A 20,240-nucleotide genomic window follows, 5' to 3' on the forward strand; every position below is an offset into this window, starting at 1 on the left:
TAGACTGAAACGTTTATAGGTTGATATAAAGACCTTGACTCATTTCACACCCTAAAGACTTGCAAATGAGTAATAAGCCATTAATCGATTCCAAGAAATACAATCAAAAGCAGAACAGCTTAAGCACATCAATTTGATTGAATTTCGTACAACTTCAAATGCAGAACATTTAGCTCAATTGCAATATAGCTATTGCTGCTCAGTATAACGACTGCCTGGGTACACACAGCAAAGCGTCTTGTTTAGTATAGCAATGAACAATTTCCAGTTGCAAAAGTATATTAAATCAAAAAGGACTCCAATGTTACATGTTAGATACATGAACTGTATGGATTTCAACCAGTTTTGGAAATAAAATCTTTATTGCAGATGAATGTACATGTAATCTTATCACAAGTCAATAAAGTCCAGAAATTACAATATAACTCACACATACCTCAAATAGATCTTGAAGCAATTTTTTAAACAACACGTGGTGTGATGTTGAAGTGCCACTCCCAAATGCCACTACCTCAAACAGCGAAGTCAAGAGCTGAAACAAGAACCAAACTATATGTACATAACTCTATAAAGACTGCAGTTTGAGATCACAAGCCTGGTTCTCTAACTACTCAGCTAAGCAGCTTTCAAATTATGGAGAGAGAGGTGCAGATTATACTGAAAAGTTCCAAAAGCTGAGGTTGAAAAATTGAGGTTTGACTGTGAATTTTTTTCTCAAGAACACAAAATAAAGGTCCTTTCCAACCTTGAACTGTGGACCTTTGAAAGTTGACTTTAACACAACTATCTGACCTTAAATGCTTTGCATATGCATATACAGTAATTATACTCTTAAGCAAATGGCAGGAGAATGTATGTTACGTGAACAAACAAACACACTTACACTACTTCAATATAGACCATCTGTACCAAGATGTCTGATACCAAACCCCTTAAAATCACACTACGTAATTTATAACCCTCACCTCCCCAAAAACAGACAAAGCTCAATGAAAACAAGACATACATGACCTGCACACTGTACAGCTATATAGTCTTTAAATCCCAGGGAGACAGGGTGACTCCCAAATGCATGTAAGAAGGACGGGGGTGCTCATCAAAAAATTTGAAAAGAGCCCCTAAGAAATACCAAGATCCTGTTTTGAGGGCATGAATTTTATCTCCAGTCATATTTTTTTCAGCTCGGTACTCTAAAAGGTATTGCAAAAGCTCCCTTAGAAGAGGTACCAAAATCACTTTTTTAACCCCTAAAAAAAGGTATGATGGGCACCCCTGTCCTTTTTACCTGCGAGCCCCCCACCAGGCTTTAAATCCCTTCATCCTTTTTACTTGCTTACCTTACTGTACATGCCTTCCAATTGACTGCCATCCTTAACAGGCCACCAGTGTCCTAAGTAAGCAGACAAAACACATAACATTGTTTTATTTTTTAGTACATGGGGCTACTGAAAATGGAACTTAGGCAAAGTTAAAATCAATTAACGCCCAATTCGCCAGTGGAGGGAAGGTGCCTATGAAGCCCAAAGGCTGCAACCGCAGTCACATCCCCAAGGCACTAAAACACCTGACTGGCCTGCCCAACCCGCAACCAAGCCACGAGCCCCCCGCGCCAAGCCCCCTACAGGCACCCATCACACTCAAGCCAGATGGCATTGGTGGAAACCAAAAAAAAAAAAATACTGAAAAGAGGGGGGGGGGGGGGGGATAGGGAGGGAACGCTGAGAACTGCTAAACTATAATTCAATCCACAGCGCCACACTGACAGAGCGAGGAACACACTGCGAGCACATGGGACGACAACACATGTACTAACCAAAAATACTGCTGGACAATATCAACCCCAGGGCTCTCACGACCATATGACTGTTGCAAACGCTACAGAATACACCAAATGCTAAACAAACACTAACAGATGGCCAGGGCACTAACAAACGCCTACAAAAACGTTACTGACCAGACTTGCTCCTGGTCATAAACTATGTAAAATTTCATTGAACTATATCAAACGCTACAGAACGCACCGAACGCTAACCAAACGCTCACAGACAGCCAAGACACTAACAACCGCCTATAAAAACACTACTGACCAGACTAGCTCCTAGTCGTTAACTATGAACACAGGCTAAAACTATTCCGGAACACACAAAAAGAATCTGGAATGAACTAATAAGTATGTGATAAACCAATCACAGATCGCTAACTCATTAAGTTGACTTCACTGTACTGAATGAGTATTTACCAACCAATCAGGAAGTAGGATGAAGACAGGTCACCAAATTTGAACTCAATGAGCAGAAGTACGACTTCTTTAGTACAAAATAAACCCAGTCAGTACGATTGTGAACTTAAAAAGTCTGCCAACAGCAAATCAAAAGCTAACATTCAGAATGAAGCGTTCGTGTTCAGCTTTGCTCACCAAAATATGGCAAAGAAGGTATTAGTTGTCAATCATCGTTTTCCTTAATAAAAGTGCGTTGATAAATTGTAGTGCGAAAAGTTGTCCAGAATATTATATCCTAAAATGTTGCATATGTCAAGAAATTAAATAATACAGCATTTAAGTCGTATCGATGGCAGCACTTTCGGCGAAAATTGTGCTGTCCGTTGATGTATTTTCAACTTAGGATAAACGCGGCCTCAATCGCCTTGGGTTATCAACAACCTCCCGAGACAACCTACAATCCGGCAGAAACAAATATCTCAATTATTGGAAAGCCGCTATTTCTAGCTTAGTTTAACCTCGCATTTAAGTCGGAATTTACAACTAAATAAATTACAGTATCAATTCTCATTCTAATTTACCAGAGCTCTGTATTATTCACGCTTGCCTTGGAAAGTCAGAAAACCCTGCCGCCACTAGCGCATCGAATTCAAGGTTTTAACATCCATCCTCATGACTCGAAGCATTAGTTTTCCCTCGATGTATATGATATATTTCCCCTCACTTTCGTTGGATTATCAATAATATTGATACACTGGAGAAACACAAGTACTCGAGCACAGGTACATGTAAGTTTTTAGTCGTTCAGCCTTTGCACAACATTGAGCACGCGACACGCAACGAAATTCGAGACTGTTCACACAAAAGAGTACGTCACTCAACAGTACGTCACTCTTCAGGAATGAATGTGAAGGTGTCATATGACTTAATTTAGTGCCCGAAAACTCTCACCTTAGTACTAAAAGCCTAAATTTCCACTTGATGAAATACTTCTGGGACTAAAAGTGACGTTGCAAGTAATGGCTAAGTAGCTTCTATAATCGTTTTGAGGGGAAGAACCAAGAATATAGTAAACAAGTTATCATATTTCACAGACAACAATTCGTCCCAACACCACGCACTCTATTTCTTTGTTTGTTACCACTGATACTTTCTACTCGGTAATCTTGGTGTGAAAGAGCAAGTGATGGCAATGTTCTTCAAAAGGTCCGTGAAACAGCTCAAAGCATCTAGCGCAGAGCAGTGCTTATATTTTATTGCGAGAATATAATAGTTCACAATACAGGACCACAGCTATGCGTGTCTATGCCGCCGTTGTCATGCTCAGTACTCAGTGAGTGCAAATGATACTTTTTAAGTAAACCCAGAAGAAGACTATCAAACATCGACAGCTTGACTGAAGATCGAGAATTATGCTTAACATTAAGTCAATCGCTATCTCGTACTCAATGAGTACAAATTATACTCTTTACATGTAAGTAGAACCAGTAGTAAGACTACTAAACATTGACAGCTTGACTGAATATCTATAATTACAATTGAAAATTAAAAGGTTTCACGATTTCCTTTTTAATTACTTTACAAATTGCTACTTTTAAAGAAGGCTACCGAAGATCGGAAATTACGCTTAACATTAACTTAGTCGCTATCTCGTACTCAATGAGTACGAATTATATTCTTTAAGTAAACTAATAGCAAGGCTACCGAAGATCGAGAATTATGCTTAACATTAACTCAATTGCTATCTCGTGCTCAGCGAGTACAAATTATACTGAGTTGGTGATGTCATACTCAATGAGTACAGTAGATTTTTTTTGTTGTAGGAAAGCGAATATTTTTAAGCCGTGTTTCTAAATAAATTTTTCATCTATTCATCGCGGTTGAACGCACTGAGTACATGATTACGTGACGCAAGGAACTGCTTGGGACATAAGAAGTATTAGAAAAGCACTAAGTTATAGCCGAGTGCTGCACCAGTTTCTCGGGCCGAATAAGTCTTATTCAGTTTGTGTTATACTCTGCATTTCAGGTAGCAAAGAAAAAGAACAAGATATAAACAGGGAATAGAAAAAGAAAAGGCGACCAAGAGGAAGCAGAACAAAGCAGAAATATAACGGCAAAGAGAAATAAAACAGCTTAGCAAAGAAGTTGAGGTTGCAACCGTTTGTTCTCTGTAACCGTACCGTATTGCTTTTTACTTACACAGTATAATGTATAGTCACTGAGTTTCACATCGCCAAAGATTCAACTGCAAGCAAAATTCTTGGTCTTTGCTCATTGCTGTTCTTGACAAAAAAGAGCGGTATAATTTGTACTCATTGCATACAATGTCACCACAGATTTATCTTAAAGGATAATGTTCGGCGGTCTTCATCATAGAAGCACGAGGCATGATGCTAAGACAGAATAAACCCGTATCAGTGACATTTCCAGGGCCGCTTATTCGGTTGCTTAGCTTTATCAAGATTTAATTCTCCTCTGGGTCTTTTTATCGCCAGGCAATATATTGCAAACAAAGTGGTGCTTATGTTTTAATTTGTACTCAATGAGTATATGCCACAGATTTCTTGTGTAGCACAATTCTCGGTCTCAATTTTGCCGACCTAGATCTGATTGCGAATAAAGACAGTGTCACTGTAGAAGTTGCGAATAGAGCTGTACCGATCTTTTTTGACTTTAAAAGTAGTAATTTGTAAAGTAATTAAAAAGGAAATCGTGAAACCTTCTAATTTTCAATTGTAATTATAGATATTCAGTGAAGCTGTCAATGTTTAGTAGTCTTACTACTGGTTCTACTTACATGTAAAGAGTATAATTTGTACTCATTGAGTACGATAGCGATTGAGTTAATGTTAAGTGTAATTCTCGATCTTCGGTAGCCTTGCTACTAGTTTTACTTAACGAGTACAATTTGTACTCATTGAGTACGAGATAGCAATTGAGTTAATGTTAAGCATAATTCTCGATCTTCGGTAGCCTTGCTATTAGTTTTACTTAAAGAGTATAATGTGTACTCATTGAGTACGAGATAGCAATTGAGTTAATGTTAAGCATAATTCTCGATCTTCGGTAGCCTTGCTACTAGTTTTACTTAACGAGTATAATTTGTACTCATTGAGTACGAGATAGCAATTGAGTTAATGTTAAGCGTAATTCTCGATCTTCGGTAGCCTTGTTACTAGTTTTACTTGAAGAGTATAATTTGTACTCATTGAGTATGAGATAGCGATTGACTTAATGTTAAGCATAATTCTCGATCTTCAGTCAAGCTGTCGATGTTTGATAGTCTTCTTCTGGGTTTACTTAAAAAGTATCATTTGCACTCACTGAGTACTGAGCATGACAACGGCGGCATAGACGCGCATAGCTGTGGTCCTGTATTGTGAACTATTATATTCTTGCAATAAAATATAAGCACTGCTCTGCACTAGATGCTTTGAGCTGTTTCACGGACCTTTCGAAGAACATTGCCATCACTTGCTCTTTCACACCAAGATTACCGAGTAGAAAGTATCAGTGGTAACAAACAAAGAAATAGAGTGCGTGGTGTTGGGACGAATTGTTGTCTGTGAAATATGATAACTTGTTTACTATATTCTTGGTTCTTCCCCTCAAAACGATTATAGAAGCGACTTAGCCATTACTTGCAACGTCACTTTTAGTCCCAGAAGTATTTCATCAAGTGGAAATTTAGGCTTTTAGTACTAAGGTGAGAGTTTTCGGGCACTAAATTAAGTCATATGACACCTTCACATTCATTCCTGAAGAGTGACGTACTGTTGAGTGACGTACTCTTTTGCGTGAACAGTCTCGAATTTCGTCGCGTGTCGCGTGCTCAATGTTGTGCAAAGGCTGAACGACTAAAAACTTACATGTACCTGTGCTCGAGTACTTGTGTTTCTCCAGTGTATCAATATTATTGATAATCCAACGAAAGTGAGGGGAAATATATCATATACATCGAGGGAAAACTAATGCTTCGAGTCATGAGGATGGATGTTAAAACCTTGAATTCGATGCGCTAGTGGCGGCAGGGTTTTCCGACTTTCCAAGGTAAGTGTGAATAATACAGAGCTCTGGTAAATTAGAATGAGAATTGATACTGTAATTTATTTAGTTGTAAATTCCGACTTAAATGCGAGGTTAAACTAAGCTAGAAATAACGGCTTTCCAATAATTGAGATATTTGTTTCTGCCGGATTGTAGGTTGTCTCGGGAGGTTGTTGATAACCCAAGGCGATTGAGGCCGCGTTTATCCTAAGTTGAAAATACATCAACGGACAGCACAATTTTCGCTGAAAATGCTGCCATCGATACGACTTAAATGCTGTATTATTTAATTTCTTGACATATGCAACATTTTAGGATATAATATTCTGGACAACTTTTCGCGCTACAATTTATCAACGTGCTTTTATTAAGGAAAACGATGATTGACAACTAATACCTTCTTTGCCATATTTTGGTGAGCAAAGCTGAACACGAACGCTTCATTCTGAATGTTAGCTGTTGATTTGCTGTTGGCAGACTTTTTAAGTTCACAATCGTACTGACTGGGTTTATTTTGTACTAAAGAAGTCGTACTTCTACTCATTGAGTTCAAATTTGGTGACCTGTCTTCATCCTACTTCCTGATTGGTTGGTAAATACTTATTCAGTACAGTGAAGTCAACTTAATGAGTTAGCGATCTGTGATTGGTTTATCGTATACTTATTAGTTCATTCCAGATTCTTTTTGTGTGTTCCGGAATAGTTTTAGCCTGTGTTTATGTTAAGTTTCACTTAACTATATGTAACTGCTTGCCAGTGGTCCATCTGATATGGGGAGCAGGGAGGGGGGTATCAAGAGGAGTTCCACCAGGGTGATGCCATGTGCTCTGCTTGCAGTGTCTTGCTCACTTGCTTATTTGAATTTCCCTCCCTCCCTGAGTCCCACTCTGGTACAGAATGTAAGTACTGGCATATGGGTAAGTATACCTGTATCTACCAAACACATGCACAATATACTGCATTATTAACTAGTTGTACCTATCGGTAAGTGCCAACGAGCGAATTGAGTTAGTAAACAGGAGTTGATTGAATTTTGTAATATTTATTTGGGATACTTCTAGTATAACAGCTGTTAAAATCAATTTCTTCTAGTTAATGTTTCAAATTATTGCCATAATTGAACACAACATTGTTTATTTTTCAACTCGGTGAGTGGACAAAACGCTGAACACTTAATTTTTTGTACATTTAAAAATCCTCCGTGCGGGACCTCGTTGGATGATTATTTTGCCTACCATTCTGCTTTTTGAGGCATATACATCTTGGATTTGTTGTGATTGAATCGTGCAATTGTTAAAGCTCAACAAGACCCAAGTTGTTTTCTGGAATGAATTCGAGTGTTGTTTATTTGATTCAGGGTAATGCTCAGGATTTGTTCACCATCCATTTCATGAATTATTTCGGTAAGCAGTTTGTCTGACATTCTGCTTTTTGAAGGTGAATGTAACTTGGATTTGTTGCGATTGAATCGCATAATTAGAAAACCTCATTCAGGTGTTTATCCTAGCGAAAGCGTTCTTTGAGAGTAAATTTCAGTCAACATGTTGACAGCTCAAATCGAACCAAAGAGTTCTCTTCTGACGATCTCTGAGCAAAGTTCTTCAAATTAAAAGAAACTTCAAACCAAACATATACCATTAATCATTTAAAAACTTACCGTGAATCACCGAATTAATTGCAAAAAATCCTTTCAAAAGATGTCCAAATTAAACAAACAACATTGATAATCTTCATCATATTACATGCAAGCTTGTTTTTCACTGTTCTCTGCTCAACACTTTTGTCTCCGTGAAAACACGTTAAATCGAAGTTACATGCACCTCATTGATCCTTTACTAACTTATTTTGCATTTTAATTCACCTTCAAAAAGCAGATGCTGTGTCTCTATGTCCAGCAGATGGACAGGTTTTTCAATGTAATCCGCGTCCGAATTTGGAAGGCTTCCGACCAGTTGCTGTGGTGTAGTGGTAACGGGTATCGCTTGCCATGCCGGTGACCTGGGTTCAATTCCTCTTGGGGTCGCCTCTCACTGCCGGACACAGAGTATTTTAAAATACCTGTCCGGCTGCCGGACATGTAGCCACAGGGAAAAGCAGAATGTCAGACAAACTACTTACCGACATAATTCGTTGAACGGATGGCGAACAAATCCTGAACATTACTCTGAATCAAATAAACAACACTTGAATTCATTCCAGAAAACAACTCGGGTCTTGTTGAGCTTTAACAATTGTACGATTCAATCACAACAAATCCAAGATGTATACTATGCGCTTCAAAAAGCAGAATGGTAGGCAAAATAGTTCAGCACGCAGGAGAGCTAAACAGAGAGCTGAACAAATATCAAAGCCCCGTAACGTCACAAAGAAAAATAGTGTTCTGATTGGTTCATGCGATATATCGACAACATCCGGCTACATCCTAATATGGCCAAAAAACTATCACTGACGGAACTGGATTACACGAAAATTGAGCTGAAAGATCTGAGACTTTTTTCTGCATAGCCATCAAACTACACATGGCTCTATATCCTTCCGCCTCGACAGGCTTGCGTTTTCGCTTGCCTGTCTCGTTGGCAATAACAATTGACATTTATAATATCTTAACAACAGAGGTGGCCTCTGTTATCAGCCTGGTGATTTTTTGGAGGTCTCCTCTTGGTCTTTTGTTATTGTTATAATAATAATAATTATTATAACAATAACAAAAGACCGCAGTGTGGCAAATAAAAGACAACGGCAATGATGAAGATGATGTCCGGAGGTTGGCTGGTCCAGGTTGCCATATTGAACTCCTTGAGATTGCTGCCCTCCCCTTCTGCTACTTTCAAGACACCCACCCTCCTGACCAATATCTCGATTGGCTTGGAGTTCAAATGGAAACAGAAGGGGGAACTGGGGAAAAGGAACTAGACATTTTACCCTTTGAAATAATTATACATTTATACTGATAGATGGAAACCTCGCAGCCTTGTGACGTGAACTGGACTCAATTATTACAGCCTCCTTTACAACAAACAAAATGGCTACATGCAATGAAAGCCCTAAACCTATGAACCAAAACCATATTTTTCTTGCATGTAATCTGTAATTAGCTGAATTATGTTTATTAGCTTTCAAGTGCCAGAAGTGTATGCATTTCCTTGAACATTTTATGGTTGGGGAATTTATCAGTTCTTACCAATTGAAGCTTGAGAGTTTGCTGGGATGTTCTTTAACAGATTCCCACACAGCCAAAGTGTGATGGCTCCTTTGGCATGATTTAAACGTTTAGTACTGTGTTTGCCAAGAAATCTAAGCAGGCTTGTTAGGAGTGGTTTTGGAACAGTTCCAGCTGTCTCCTGCTCAGAGTCTTCGCTCTAAAATATAAATGAAACTTGTAAACAATTAAAATTCATTACTGATTAGAAGCAAACTTCACAGACTGCCTTATCATGTCTTAACCACCGTCATACAAAAAATACAGCTGAACAGCTGAGCAGCCTTTTACTTTTTTAAAAAACACATTTAGTTAATTCTTGAGCCAACTGTTTCTCTTTCTTCACAAGAGAAACCTGAATTATAATTTATTATTAACAACCAGTGCATGCAATCATAGAAATCACTTGGATATGAATTGACAGTGCTCTGTCATTAGTGCAGGTGTTCATCCCTTAGTGTACCCGTACATTAAAATAATCTTAAATGTGCCTGTTGTGGTTACATGCAAGTAGGATGAATGCAAGATGAGACAACAAGATGGGAGAGGAAAAGATGGGGAGCATGGTTGCCACAGTAGTTAGAGCACTTGCCTCCCACCAGTGTGGCCCAGGTTCAATTCTGGCCCGGTGTCATATGTGGGTTGAGTTTGTTGTTGATTTTTCGCCTTCCTCCGAGGGTTTTTCTCTGGGTTCTTCGGTTTTCCTCCCTCCACATAAACACTCCAAATTCCAATTCAACCAGGATAGAGGACTTGCATGAAAACCACCTAAGGCTGAGGTGGCTTTCTCTCTAAATATTGTAATTTATTTTTTATGCCAAAATGTACAACACTGTATAGAAATGAGTGGACCAGGTTTATTTCTTAAGATAATCGTATGTAGACTGGCAAGTTAACAATGATGTTAATACCTCAGGTGTCTCGTAATTTCCTGGAAGTCTTGTAACCCTCCACAGATCAGGCAAGGTAAATTCAGTGACAATTTGGCACAGAGTCACTTTACACTGGTCTGTTGCCATGGAAACTACCCTTCCCAGCAAGCACTTCAGGAGTGAATGGAAAACATTATCATCTGCAAGAGTCTTGGCATACTTCACCATACTTAGCACCTGATAAAAAATACAGTAGATAAAGCATTTTATTAAAAACAGAATCGTTGGATAATGCAATTCAAGAGTTCTCATTCGTTTAGCCATGATGATAATAAACTATATGAGCCATTGTATCTATTGCCTTTCTTACGACCCATCACTATTGAATGAATAACAGGGTAAATTAATCTTTGATGGATAATTATACTAATTATTCATGTTTAATTCAATAACTATCTCCACCAAAGACAATTCACAATTTAGGTTGTACAACTGTCTAGTAAATGAACGAAAAAAATGATGGCTTTATAAATCTACATGATTGTGAGGTTACAGGTCACAGGTCACAGCCTTCTGTGACCTGTGACCTGTAATCTGTAACCTGTATTTTAGCCTTGCCGGAAAAGATCAGATACATGTATTACACTTACTGTTTCTATAAGTTGTTCTTCATTCAATTTCATCAGGTTTTCTGCAAGCCAGCTGATTAATGCATTATCAGCCAAGGCAAGCTTATCAAGGTCAGAACTGTTTCCACAACTCTTCCACTCTGTCAAATGTTTTCAAAATGACAATCAATGTTACTACATGTATTTGTGAAATAACTTGGTAAAAAAAGGAAAAACTCTGAAACCCAGAAAGATATGTTTTATGTACCTTTGTTTTTGACAAATTCCTTCATTCCAGACAATAGACGATGCTGTGCAGCCAGCACCGATTTGCTAACAGTTAACGATAGTTGAATCGCTGTTTTCTGGGACTTGCGTTGAAGAAGAAGGCGAGGCAATAAACCAAACACAATCTCATCCACAAGCGATGGCACAGCACAGGTAACCCAATCACCAACCAGCAAGAGTGATGCTTCCTTGTGGACCTCTTCCCTGGAAAACAAAATTACACAGGTCTATCAATTGATTCTATAAACATTACATAACACACAGTCTTAGAATCACACCTCAAGCCTTTCTTTGAACCTTTCGGTAAGAGGACTTAGGTTAAGCTAAAGGAGTCCACTCAGCTTTGAGAGACCAAAGTCTCCTTATATAGCAGGTTAAATCTGAACTGGGAAATTGTCAAAAGCTGTAACAGGCAAGGCTTCCAAGGATTTTAAAACCTTCAAAAAGCACTTAAACCACTGCATGTACATTTAAATGTACATACACACAATGTATTATAAGAACTAACCACTCTGAAGATTTCTTGTCCAGCAGTTGAAACATCTCATCCACAAACTGTTTGCCAGAAAGATTATTGACAAGGACCTGATAATGTTAAGCAAATTAGTTAATAATGGTGACAACAGCTCTTTTAAAAATTAATGTTAAAAAAGCAAACTAGAGTGTACCTGTCCTAACGTCAGCACAGAAGCCACAACAGCTGGGTCATCATCCTGCAGCCTTGAAAGTAAGGACTCACCAATGAACTCTTTATCTTCTGACAGTCCCTGCATCCAGAAATGAAAAGCAGTACATGTAAATATTTCCAAGCACAAAAATAACCCATTGATGATACATATATTGCAATTACAAAAATTATTATCTATCATTACAAAACAGTCCTAAGAAAACACAGGCACTCATTGGTTAAAAATCGTGTTTCTATCACTTGATAGAAACACAGAACTAGCATGAGCTGTTAACGTAATGATGGCACGGGCAAAGAGAATTTACATTTTGATAATCAAAGTTAACAAGTTGTTTTCCTTGTCTTGTCACAGCGTTTTCTAAAAGAAATCGAAAACATGTTCTCCATGTTTCTATCAAGTTACAGAAACACTTGTGAAAGTTTGGGAGAACTCGAAAAAGCTGTGGAAACACTTGCCTGCGGCTCGTGTTTCCACAGCATTTCTCGTGCTCCCAAACTTCCACTCGTGTTTCTATAACTCAATAGAAACACAGTACATGTTTTCTATTTCATAAATAACTGTATTGTACATGGATTGTTGAACAACTAAATGTTGTGAGAATGGATCAATGAACTATAAAATTTTGAGGAATACATGCATATTGTACACAGCTCAACTTTACCCCTTTTTCTGTTAAAAGATCTCCAAGTCGTTTAACAGCCATTTCACGCACTTGAGCTTGAGGATGATGAAGACTCAAAACCAGTGTTGTATTTGAGTCTGGAATGACCTGTAAATCAAAATAACTACAAATTATACTATACGTATGTCAGAAAATTTACTGACCAATGAGAGTGTCAAATGAAGAGATGAGATCAAGAACAAGTTAAGTATGGAAGAAATTACACAGCATACTTATATAACGAAGGTGTTGGCAGTTGATTGGTCATGTGCTGAAAAAGGAAAGCTAATGAACACCAAAAACAGGCACTATGTACAGTAACTCGGACCCCAGAAGGAAGTCGTCAGAAAGGAAGGCCTAGGGAAACCTGGAGAGTAACTCTGGAGAGGGAAAGAGGGAGTTTGGATTCAAAGGCTGGCTGGATGCTGGTACATGTGCTGAACCGAGAAGCTTGGTGAGTGAGAACACAAGGCAGGAAAAGGGCATGATGGTGATAATATCAGAGCATTGTAAACTCAGTTACCATGAGATGTTCAGCAGCTTTTGACAAATAGAGGTGTCGACTTTCTTATAGAGGAATTTCACTTTAAACAATTTTTCACAACAATTTTAAATTTACCACATTACACATGTGGTACCAACTTCAGATAACAAAATGAAAGCAGGCAACTGTTTGGCCATAAATTTAAATGTACTGGATTTCATGAAATGACGCCCTTGCTGTAACACATTGAATTTCGAACTAGCAAGACTACATTACGTACATGTACATTGTACATATTAAAACAGTTAGAATACATGATTGCACAAATACAATTGCTTTAAAAGAAACCTCTGATTTAATTTGTTGTGGTTTGATTTGAATTTCACTTTATGTGGATTTACAAATCACGCATTTGCTTGAGCTGTAGTCATGCTTTGTTTGCCATAACAATGCATCACAGAAGGAAAATTGGTCATGAATAACAGGCTAATGTATTTAAAAAACGTGTCCCTAACGTGTTGGCAAAAATGCGCCGGTCATTTTTCGCATTAAGGGATCGTTAAGAATGCATGTGCGATGTTTGCTTACATGTAGTTCTGAGCAGTACTGTACTGTATACACCAGATAATGAGGGATGCATTTTTACTTATTGTGTTAATTATAAAGAGGATGCATCATGCCGGTAGTGTACCTGAGATTTAACTCCTGCAAGTGCCAAAGACACCAGGTCCATAGTCCAGAGGGAGCCCTCTGCTACGGCATCTGCTTCAACGTCTGCCGCATCCTGCGTACTCCTTAGTGATGCAAGGTGTCGCTCAATGGCCTTCTCCAGTTCCACTGGGTACCTTAAAAATTTACTTGCATATTAGAATACTGGTCATAGTAACACCATAAAAGTGAAGGATGATCATTGCAGTAAATTTTCCAATTTAAGCAATTGGAAAGAAGAAGCCTGAAAAAATCAGGGCTTCAACGGGATTCGAACCCGTGACCTCCACGATACCAGTGCGATGCTCTACCAACTGAGCTATGAAGCCACACATTGGGAGCAGGGTCAATTTATTGAGTTCATATCTTCCCGTGAGGAGTGAAATGATGTGAAGTTTATATGAAATAATTCATATATGAACTGCGGTTGTAAATGAAAGTGAAGGATGATATCGCGGAGGTCACGGGTTCAAATCCCATTGAAGCCCTGATTTTTTCAGGCTTCTTCTTTCCAATTGCTTAAATTGGAAAATTTACTGCGATGATCATCCTTCACTTTCATCTACAACTGCAGTTTATATATGAATTATTTCATATAAACTTCACATCATAGTAACACTATATACAAGTACATGTATAAATATGCACATTATTCCTACTATTGTTCCAGTTACAGTGTACATGTAGTACTCCAGTTGGATTTTGTACTTCATTTGTAGCATTTAGATCTTGCCCAAATCCTTACCTCTTCTCTAAAGCCTGTATCAAATCTTTGACATTTTTGTTCAAGTTTCCAATTTCACTCTTTTCTGTACCCAATGTTTTCCGTGCACTGCAATACTCCTCAAGAAGTGTCCTGCAAAAAGTGACATTATTTTGTCGAAAGAACTGACTACATGATATTGTGGCAGCAACAAACTGGGGGAGCAAATTTCTTGTGGCTACATTCATTCCTGTCCCTTGCTCACAAGAAACGGCTGAGATTCAAAGTGAAAAATTTCTATGTCTGACGACATGTACCTGTAGCTCTACAGATATAATTTTGTGCCTTGAATTGGTTGTTACTAGTATGGGATAAACTGGCCCTTGCCTCTGGTCTTGAAAACTTTTGCTGCTTTAATTTTTTTACCAGGTTAACATTAACCACCCCCCGTTCCCCCCAACAAACCAACCAACTGCCCCAAGGCCTTTGAGGATGCCATGCCAGTGGCCATGACATTTATTTTCCATAATTATGATTTTATTAACGCCCAAGTCGCTAGTGGAGGGAAGGTGCCTACGAAGCCCGGGGGCTGCAACCGCAGTCACATCCCCAAGGCGCTAGAACACCCGACTGGCCTGCCCAACCCGCAACCAAGCCACGAGCCCCCCGCGCCAAGCCCCCTACAGGCACCCGTCACACTCAAGCCAGACGGCATTGGTGGAAAATAAATGAATAAATAAATAAATAAGTAAATAAATAAATAAATAAATAAAATAAAATGCTGAAAAGAAAGGGGGGGATAGGGAGGGAACACCGAGAACCACTAAACTATAATTCAATCCACAACGCCACACTAACAGAGCGATGAACACACTGCGAGCACATGGGACGACAACACATGTACTAACCAAATATACCGCTGGACAATGTCAGCCCCAGGACTCTCACGACCATATGACTGTTGCAAACGCTACAGAAACGCTCCAAACGCTAAACAAACACTAACAGATGGCCAAGGCACTAACAAACGCCTACAAAAACGCTACTGACCAGACTGGCTCCTGGTCATAAACTATGTAAAATTTCATTGAACTATATCAAACGCTACAAAACGCACCAAACGCTAACCAAACTCTCACAGACGGCCAAGACACTGACAACCGCCTATAAAAACGCTACTGACCAGACTAGCTCCTAGTCGTTAACTATGTTAAATTCCATTTAACTATATTTAACATTTTAATACCATGTTTCATTAACCTACAGTGCAATTTGTTACTCTTATTTCATTACTTGGCTGATTAATTTCAAGCTATTCTCCTTAGTTTTGTTTAGTATACGTATTTCTCTGTGCCCATGAAATGCATTCAGCATCAGAAAGGTATTCAACTCATGTGTTTCGCTTTTCTGAGGAGGATATTTCCTTCAAACACGGGGAATACACATTTCATCACACACTGGCATTCACAAGAACAATCAAAATCACAGAAAGTTACCATGACATTGAAAGGCATTGTGCAGGTTATCTGTTCAATGCACTTGTAGCTCCTGTTCTTATAATGCACATAGAAAGAAAAGTTGGCATACAGTCAAATAATGATTTCTTGAACCCTCAATTTCTCAAACCTCATAATAACCAGGGCTCGCAAAAAGTGCCATCTGGTCATCCGGGACAAGATGATTTTTCTGAACAGCAAGTAACTATTCATTCTCAATTGCCTGAATGGCAAGGGCCCCACCAGGTCATCTGCTGTTGTAAATCTAAATATAGTGGAATGCCAATTTTTTGAAACTCAAAGGGAAACTAAATTGGATAGTTTGAGAAATCAGGGTAAAATTACATGTATAGCATTTAACTGAGAAGGGGAAACGGCTTTTTGTTTGAGTTATTGGGAGGTTAAAAAAACTGAGGGTTCGAGAAATCAGGAAATCTTGCGCTGTAACAAAAAGACTTAACAAAAAAACCGTATCTAAATAATACTAAGACTAGCCCAGGGCAACAAAAATTTGAGAGGTGCTTGTCCAAAGGTCAAGCTAGAATTAATAAAAGTTTTTTTTTTTTTTCCCGAACCCTCACATCTCCTTTGAACTGATTTCACTCCTGATATTATTCCTGGACTCTTAATTTCTTAAGGCTATTTTTGTTTCTCTCTGAGTTCTGGGAAAATAAGGATTCCACTGTACATGAATAAATACCAATAGCACTAGGAATCTTTCTCACTGCCACAACACTACACTTACAGTACCTGCCAATGGTTATGACCATGCCACGTTCAAACTCAATCTCCTTGAGTAATTCTAGGGCAATTTCTAACAAGGGTTTCCTATAAAAATCACTCTGTTCCTCTGTTAACATGTTTTTCACTCCAGTAGATACAAGTTGTGGAACAAAGACTTCTAACAATGGAGTAATGCCATGAGTAGACGACAGCTGATGAAGGGACTTGACCAAACTTGGCAGCTTAAGAAGAGCTTTAAATGACCTGTTATATGAGCAAACATACATGTACATGTTCATGTCTACATGGAAGAGAACACATGTGAATTATATGAATCAACTTGAAAGGAAGATCTATATACAACACTGTAAAACCTCAAAAAACTGAAACAAGAGGCCATGCACATACATGTACAGTACCTTGTTACAGGTTTCAATTTATAATACATGTACATGTAGCTTGAAACTAACAAAAGATGTCATCTGAATCACAAAAAATTCACTTAGATGTACCACCTACTTTCCCTAAATTTAATACCATTATATCAATTTATTTGACTTTTGTACAGGTCCTAAAACAATTCCATTTTCAGTTGCCTACAGCTGCACTTTCTAGTTTTGGCTGCCTGCTTACAAACTTACAGAAACCCCTTTGTTGCATGTATATGGGACCCTCCACAGGATTACCAACATAATGGTGATAACACGGGCACGCGTGCGATGACACAGCATGCTAAGCGTGACATCTGACATGCATATGCGCATATTTAATAAGGAAACAAAGAGTGTCACGGTAGCTTTTGTTTTGCATGTCTTAACACACTAAATCTTTTATTGACTTTATTTTCTTCAGCGTGTTAAAAGACACGCTTCATAGCGTGTTAAAGTCGTGTGATATGGCACGGTAGCACCGAAGAGGTTAAGCAAGAAAGCCTCTTACAGCACTGTGAAAGTTACTTAATTAATGAAAATTGAATCACGGTCGCGAAAAAAGGCGCCTGATGTAAAAAGTTCTTCCAAGCACAAGCGCTTGCACCTTACGCTGAAAGATGAGAAATGAAATAACAGGAACGTAAATTATTGAAAAAACTCAAGAGCCATTATGTGGCTCTTGAAAAAATATAACTTGTTGTTGATACAATTCGTCTTGTGAACTAACATAACAAAGCCAAAACAGCATTGAAGATTTTTACTTTCCTTCAGTGCGTAAAATGTTCGCATAATTACACTGTACTAAACATCAAGCATTCAAACTATTTAAATACTACGTAAGGCTTGTAGTTGGCACCACGAAAGAGAGATAAATCACTCACCTAAAACTCGTGCTTTTAACAGACTGCGAGCTAGGTGTTTCGATTGCTGCAAACGTGTCTTATTATGGGGTATGATTTCCGTTCGTTACCATAGTTACTTGAAACTGACATCTTGTAACGCTAAAACAGAACACAGTAAACATGGCGTGCAACGCAACGGAACGTTCTCACTGTTTAAATTTCACAACGGAAGATTTAGATCAATTAGAAAGTGTGGAGGAAATGTACTTCAAAACGAGAGAGGTTGAGGAAGAGGATGATTATTCAGACTCCAACAGCAGTTCTGACGATGAAGGCGTCGCTGATCAAGATGAGCCGGGAGATGATGCTGTCGAGCTCATGGAAATTTACGAAACCGAACGTGCTAAAGTGCAAGCATTTTACTCCGAAACCTGTAAATGTAAAATGGGCGCGGGAGAGATGGCATGTAGTGCAACGCTGAGCCTAGATGATGTCACAGAGTGTCGAAACAACTGCAATGAACTATCATCCGCTGAACTGGACCTGGTCATACTGGGAATCATTCACAGTTCCTTAAACTGTAACGAAACCAGCATCTCTGGCAGAGTGGAAAAAAATCACCAAAGCACAAGAATGTGCTTCTTTTACCACGGAAAAAGAATTTGCAAGAAAACCTTCCTATTTCTGCACTGTCTTCAATCCTACCGGTTTCACAGTCTCGTTAAGCACTGCAGGAAGAATGGATTGACCTTGCGGACCCATGGAAACTCGAAAAGGCTTCCAAGTAGTACCTCGTCTACCGAAACAGTGGAACAAGTTGTCAAATTCATTAAAAATGTAGCTGAGGAACAAGCCCTCCTTCTCCCCAGACGTGTTCCGGGTTTCAAAAGGATTGATATGAAGCTGTTACCGTCCAACCTCACAAAACACAGAAGAAGTATTTCGACATCTGTATGAGCACGGGACAAACATCAGTGGGCTATTCGAAATTCTGCGACCTGTGGAATCAGCTATGTCTGTTTATTTTGATTATGCGGCCTGCAACTGACTTATGTTTTTTAAGAGTTCCTTTCAGAACGGGGATGTTTGAAATTTTTCTTTAGCGAAGAGGTAACAGTGCCTCCGAACACGGCAAACGGTAATTATGAACACAGTCTTGTGAAGCCGCTTTTCGAAGCCTGTCTTTTGAACTTGATTTAAAACCATTGCGTAACTCCGAAAAAGTAAATAAAAAGGAAGTTATTTCGGATAGCAATAACTGAAAATAGTGTTGTCATTGGTGCCGTGAAAAGGGACCCACTGCAGAGCTGGAAATTACACTTCGTATGCTGTCACGGCTATTTTCGGCTACCCTGGGTGCCAGTGGGGTTTGTTTTGTTTTCGTGGCGAAGCTGCAATTGCGAGCGCTCAAAAGCCCAGCTTCGCCACGAAAAAAAACAAAACTTTCCAGGGAAATTCCAGTACAGCATTTTCGATCATGAAATCAAAACAAAACAGGTTTCATGTTACAATTTGTGATTCATTCGAAGATAACAAGTGAAATTTACAAAATAGATCGCCGATCTGACGATAAAAATTAGTTGCGAATGCGTGCGTGTGATTTTACTTTTTTACAACCTAAAAATAACTAAAAATATGGTCTTTCTCGCTGTGAAAAGCAACAAATAGGCTTGATTACAGCAGAAAGCTGGAAATATTAATATACTAGTATGTTGTCCCGGCTATGGCCTAATTTCAGCCGTTGGTTATCACAAATTTTTTCGATTATGAAATCATTGATCTTGCTATAAATTTCTGTGTTTTGAGAAAAGAACATGGCAAACAAAACGAGTTTCATGAGACAATTTGTGATTCATTGGAAGACAACAGATGAAATTTACAACATGAATCACCGATTCGATGATAAAAATAATATTACGAATGCGTGCTCGTGATGAAGATAGGATAATTTTTTGCGCATGCAAGTTGACACCGTTGTGACAAAAACTTGGATCGGATCAACGTTAAGAAACTCTTACAGATGGTTGCCCTGATCTCTGTCTTACTATTATTTAACACAGCACAAACGTGATATTTCACACACCAGAGTGCAATATGGCACGGCATGACACGGCTTTTGTTTTCGCATCCTTTGACACGCTGCTTTGTTTAACTGAACATGGTTCGTTGTTTATGTGTAACAAAAGAAAAATTTTAATTATACGTGCATCGTGGCACACTGCTACCATGTTAACAAAAATTTCTTTTGTCTACTGTACTAAAATA

The 20,240-nt window shown here is 38.7% G+C and overlaps 1 protein-coding gene across 1 annotated transcript in view; it reads right to left on the reverse strand.

The window, feature by feature from the left end:
• The window catches only part of LOC110051427 (HEAT repeat-containing protein 1-like), a 50,972-nt gene that overhangs the window by 28,650 nt on the left and 2,082 nt on the right, over window positions 1-20,240 (reverse strand). Inside the window, exons 3-14 of the mRNA XM_089286539.1 lie at window positions 16,730-16,966; window positions 14,526-14,636; window positions 13,764-13,917; window positions 12,589-12,696; window positions 11,907-12,005; window positions 11,747-11,823; window positions 11,219-11,442; window positions 10,993-11,111; window positions 10,382-10,579; window positions 9,453-9,630; window positions 1,338-1,390; window positions 437-532 (exon numbers count right to left, since the gene is read on the reverse strand). Of these exons, the coding sequence (XP_089142665.1) occupies window positions 437-532; window positions 1,338-1,390; window positions 9,453-9,630; window positions 10,382-10,579; window positions 10,993-11,111; window positions 11,219-11,442; window positions 11,747-11,823; window positions 11,907-12,005; window positions 12,589-12,696; window positions 13,764-13,917; window positions 14,526-14,636; window positions 16,730-16,966 (1,654 nt within the window). The remainder of the gene's footprint in view (window positions 1-436; window positions 533-1,337; window positions 1,391-9,452; window positions 9,631-10,381; window positions 10,580-10,992; window positions 11,112-11,218; window positions 11,443-11,746; window positions 11,824-11,906; window positions 12,006-12,588; window positions 12,697-13,763; window positions 13,918-14,525; window positions 14,637-16,729; window positions 16,967-20,240) is intronic.

The sequence above is a fragment of the Orbicella faveolata genome, unplaced genomic scaffold (assembly GCF_042242905.1).
Source record: "Orbicella faveolata isolate gen_17 unplaced genomic scaffold, um_ofav_v1 contig_14, whole genome shotgun sequence".
NCBI lineage: Eukaryota > Metazoa > Cnidaria > Anthozoa > Scleractinia > Merulinidae > Orbicella > Orbicella faveolata.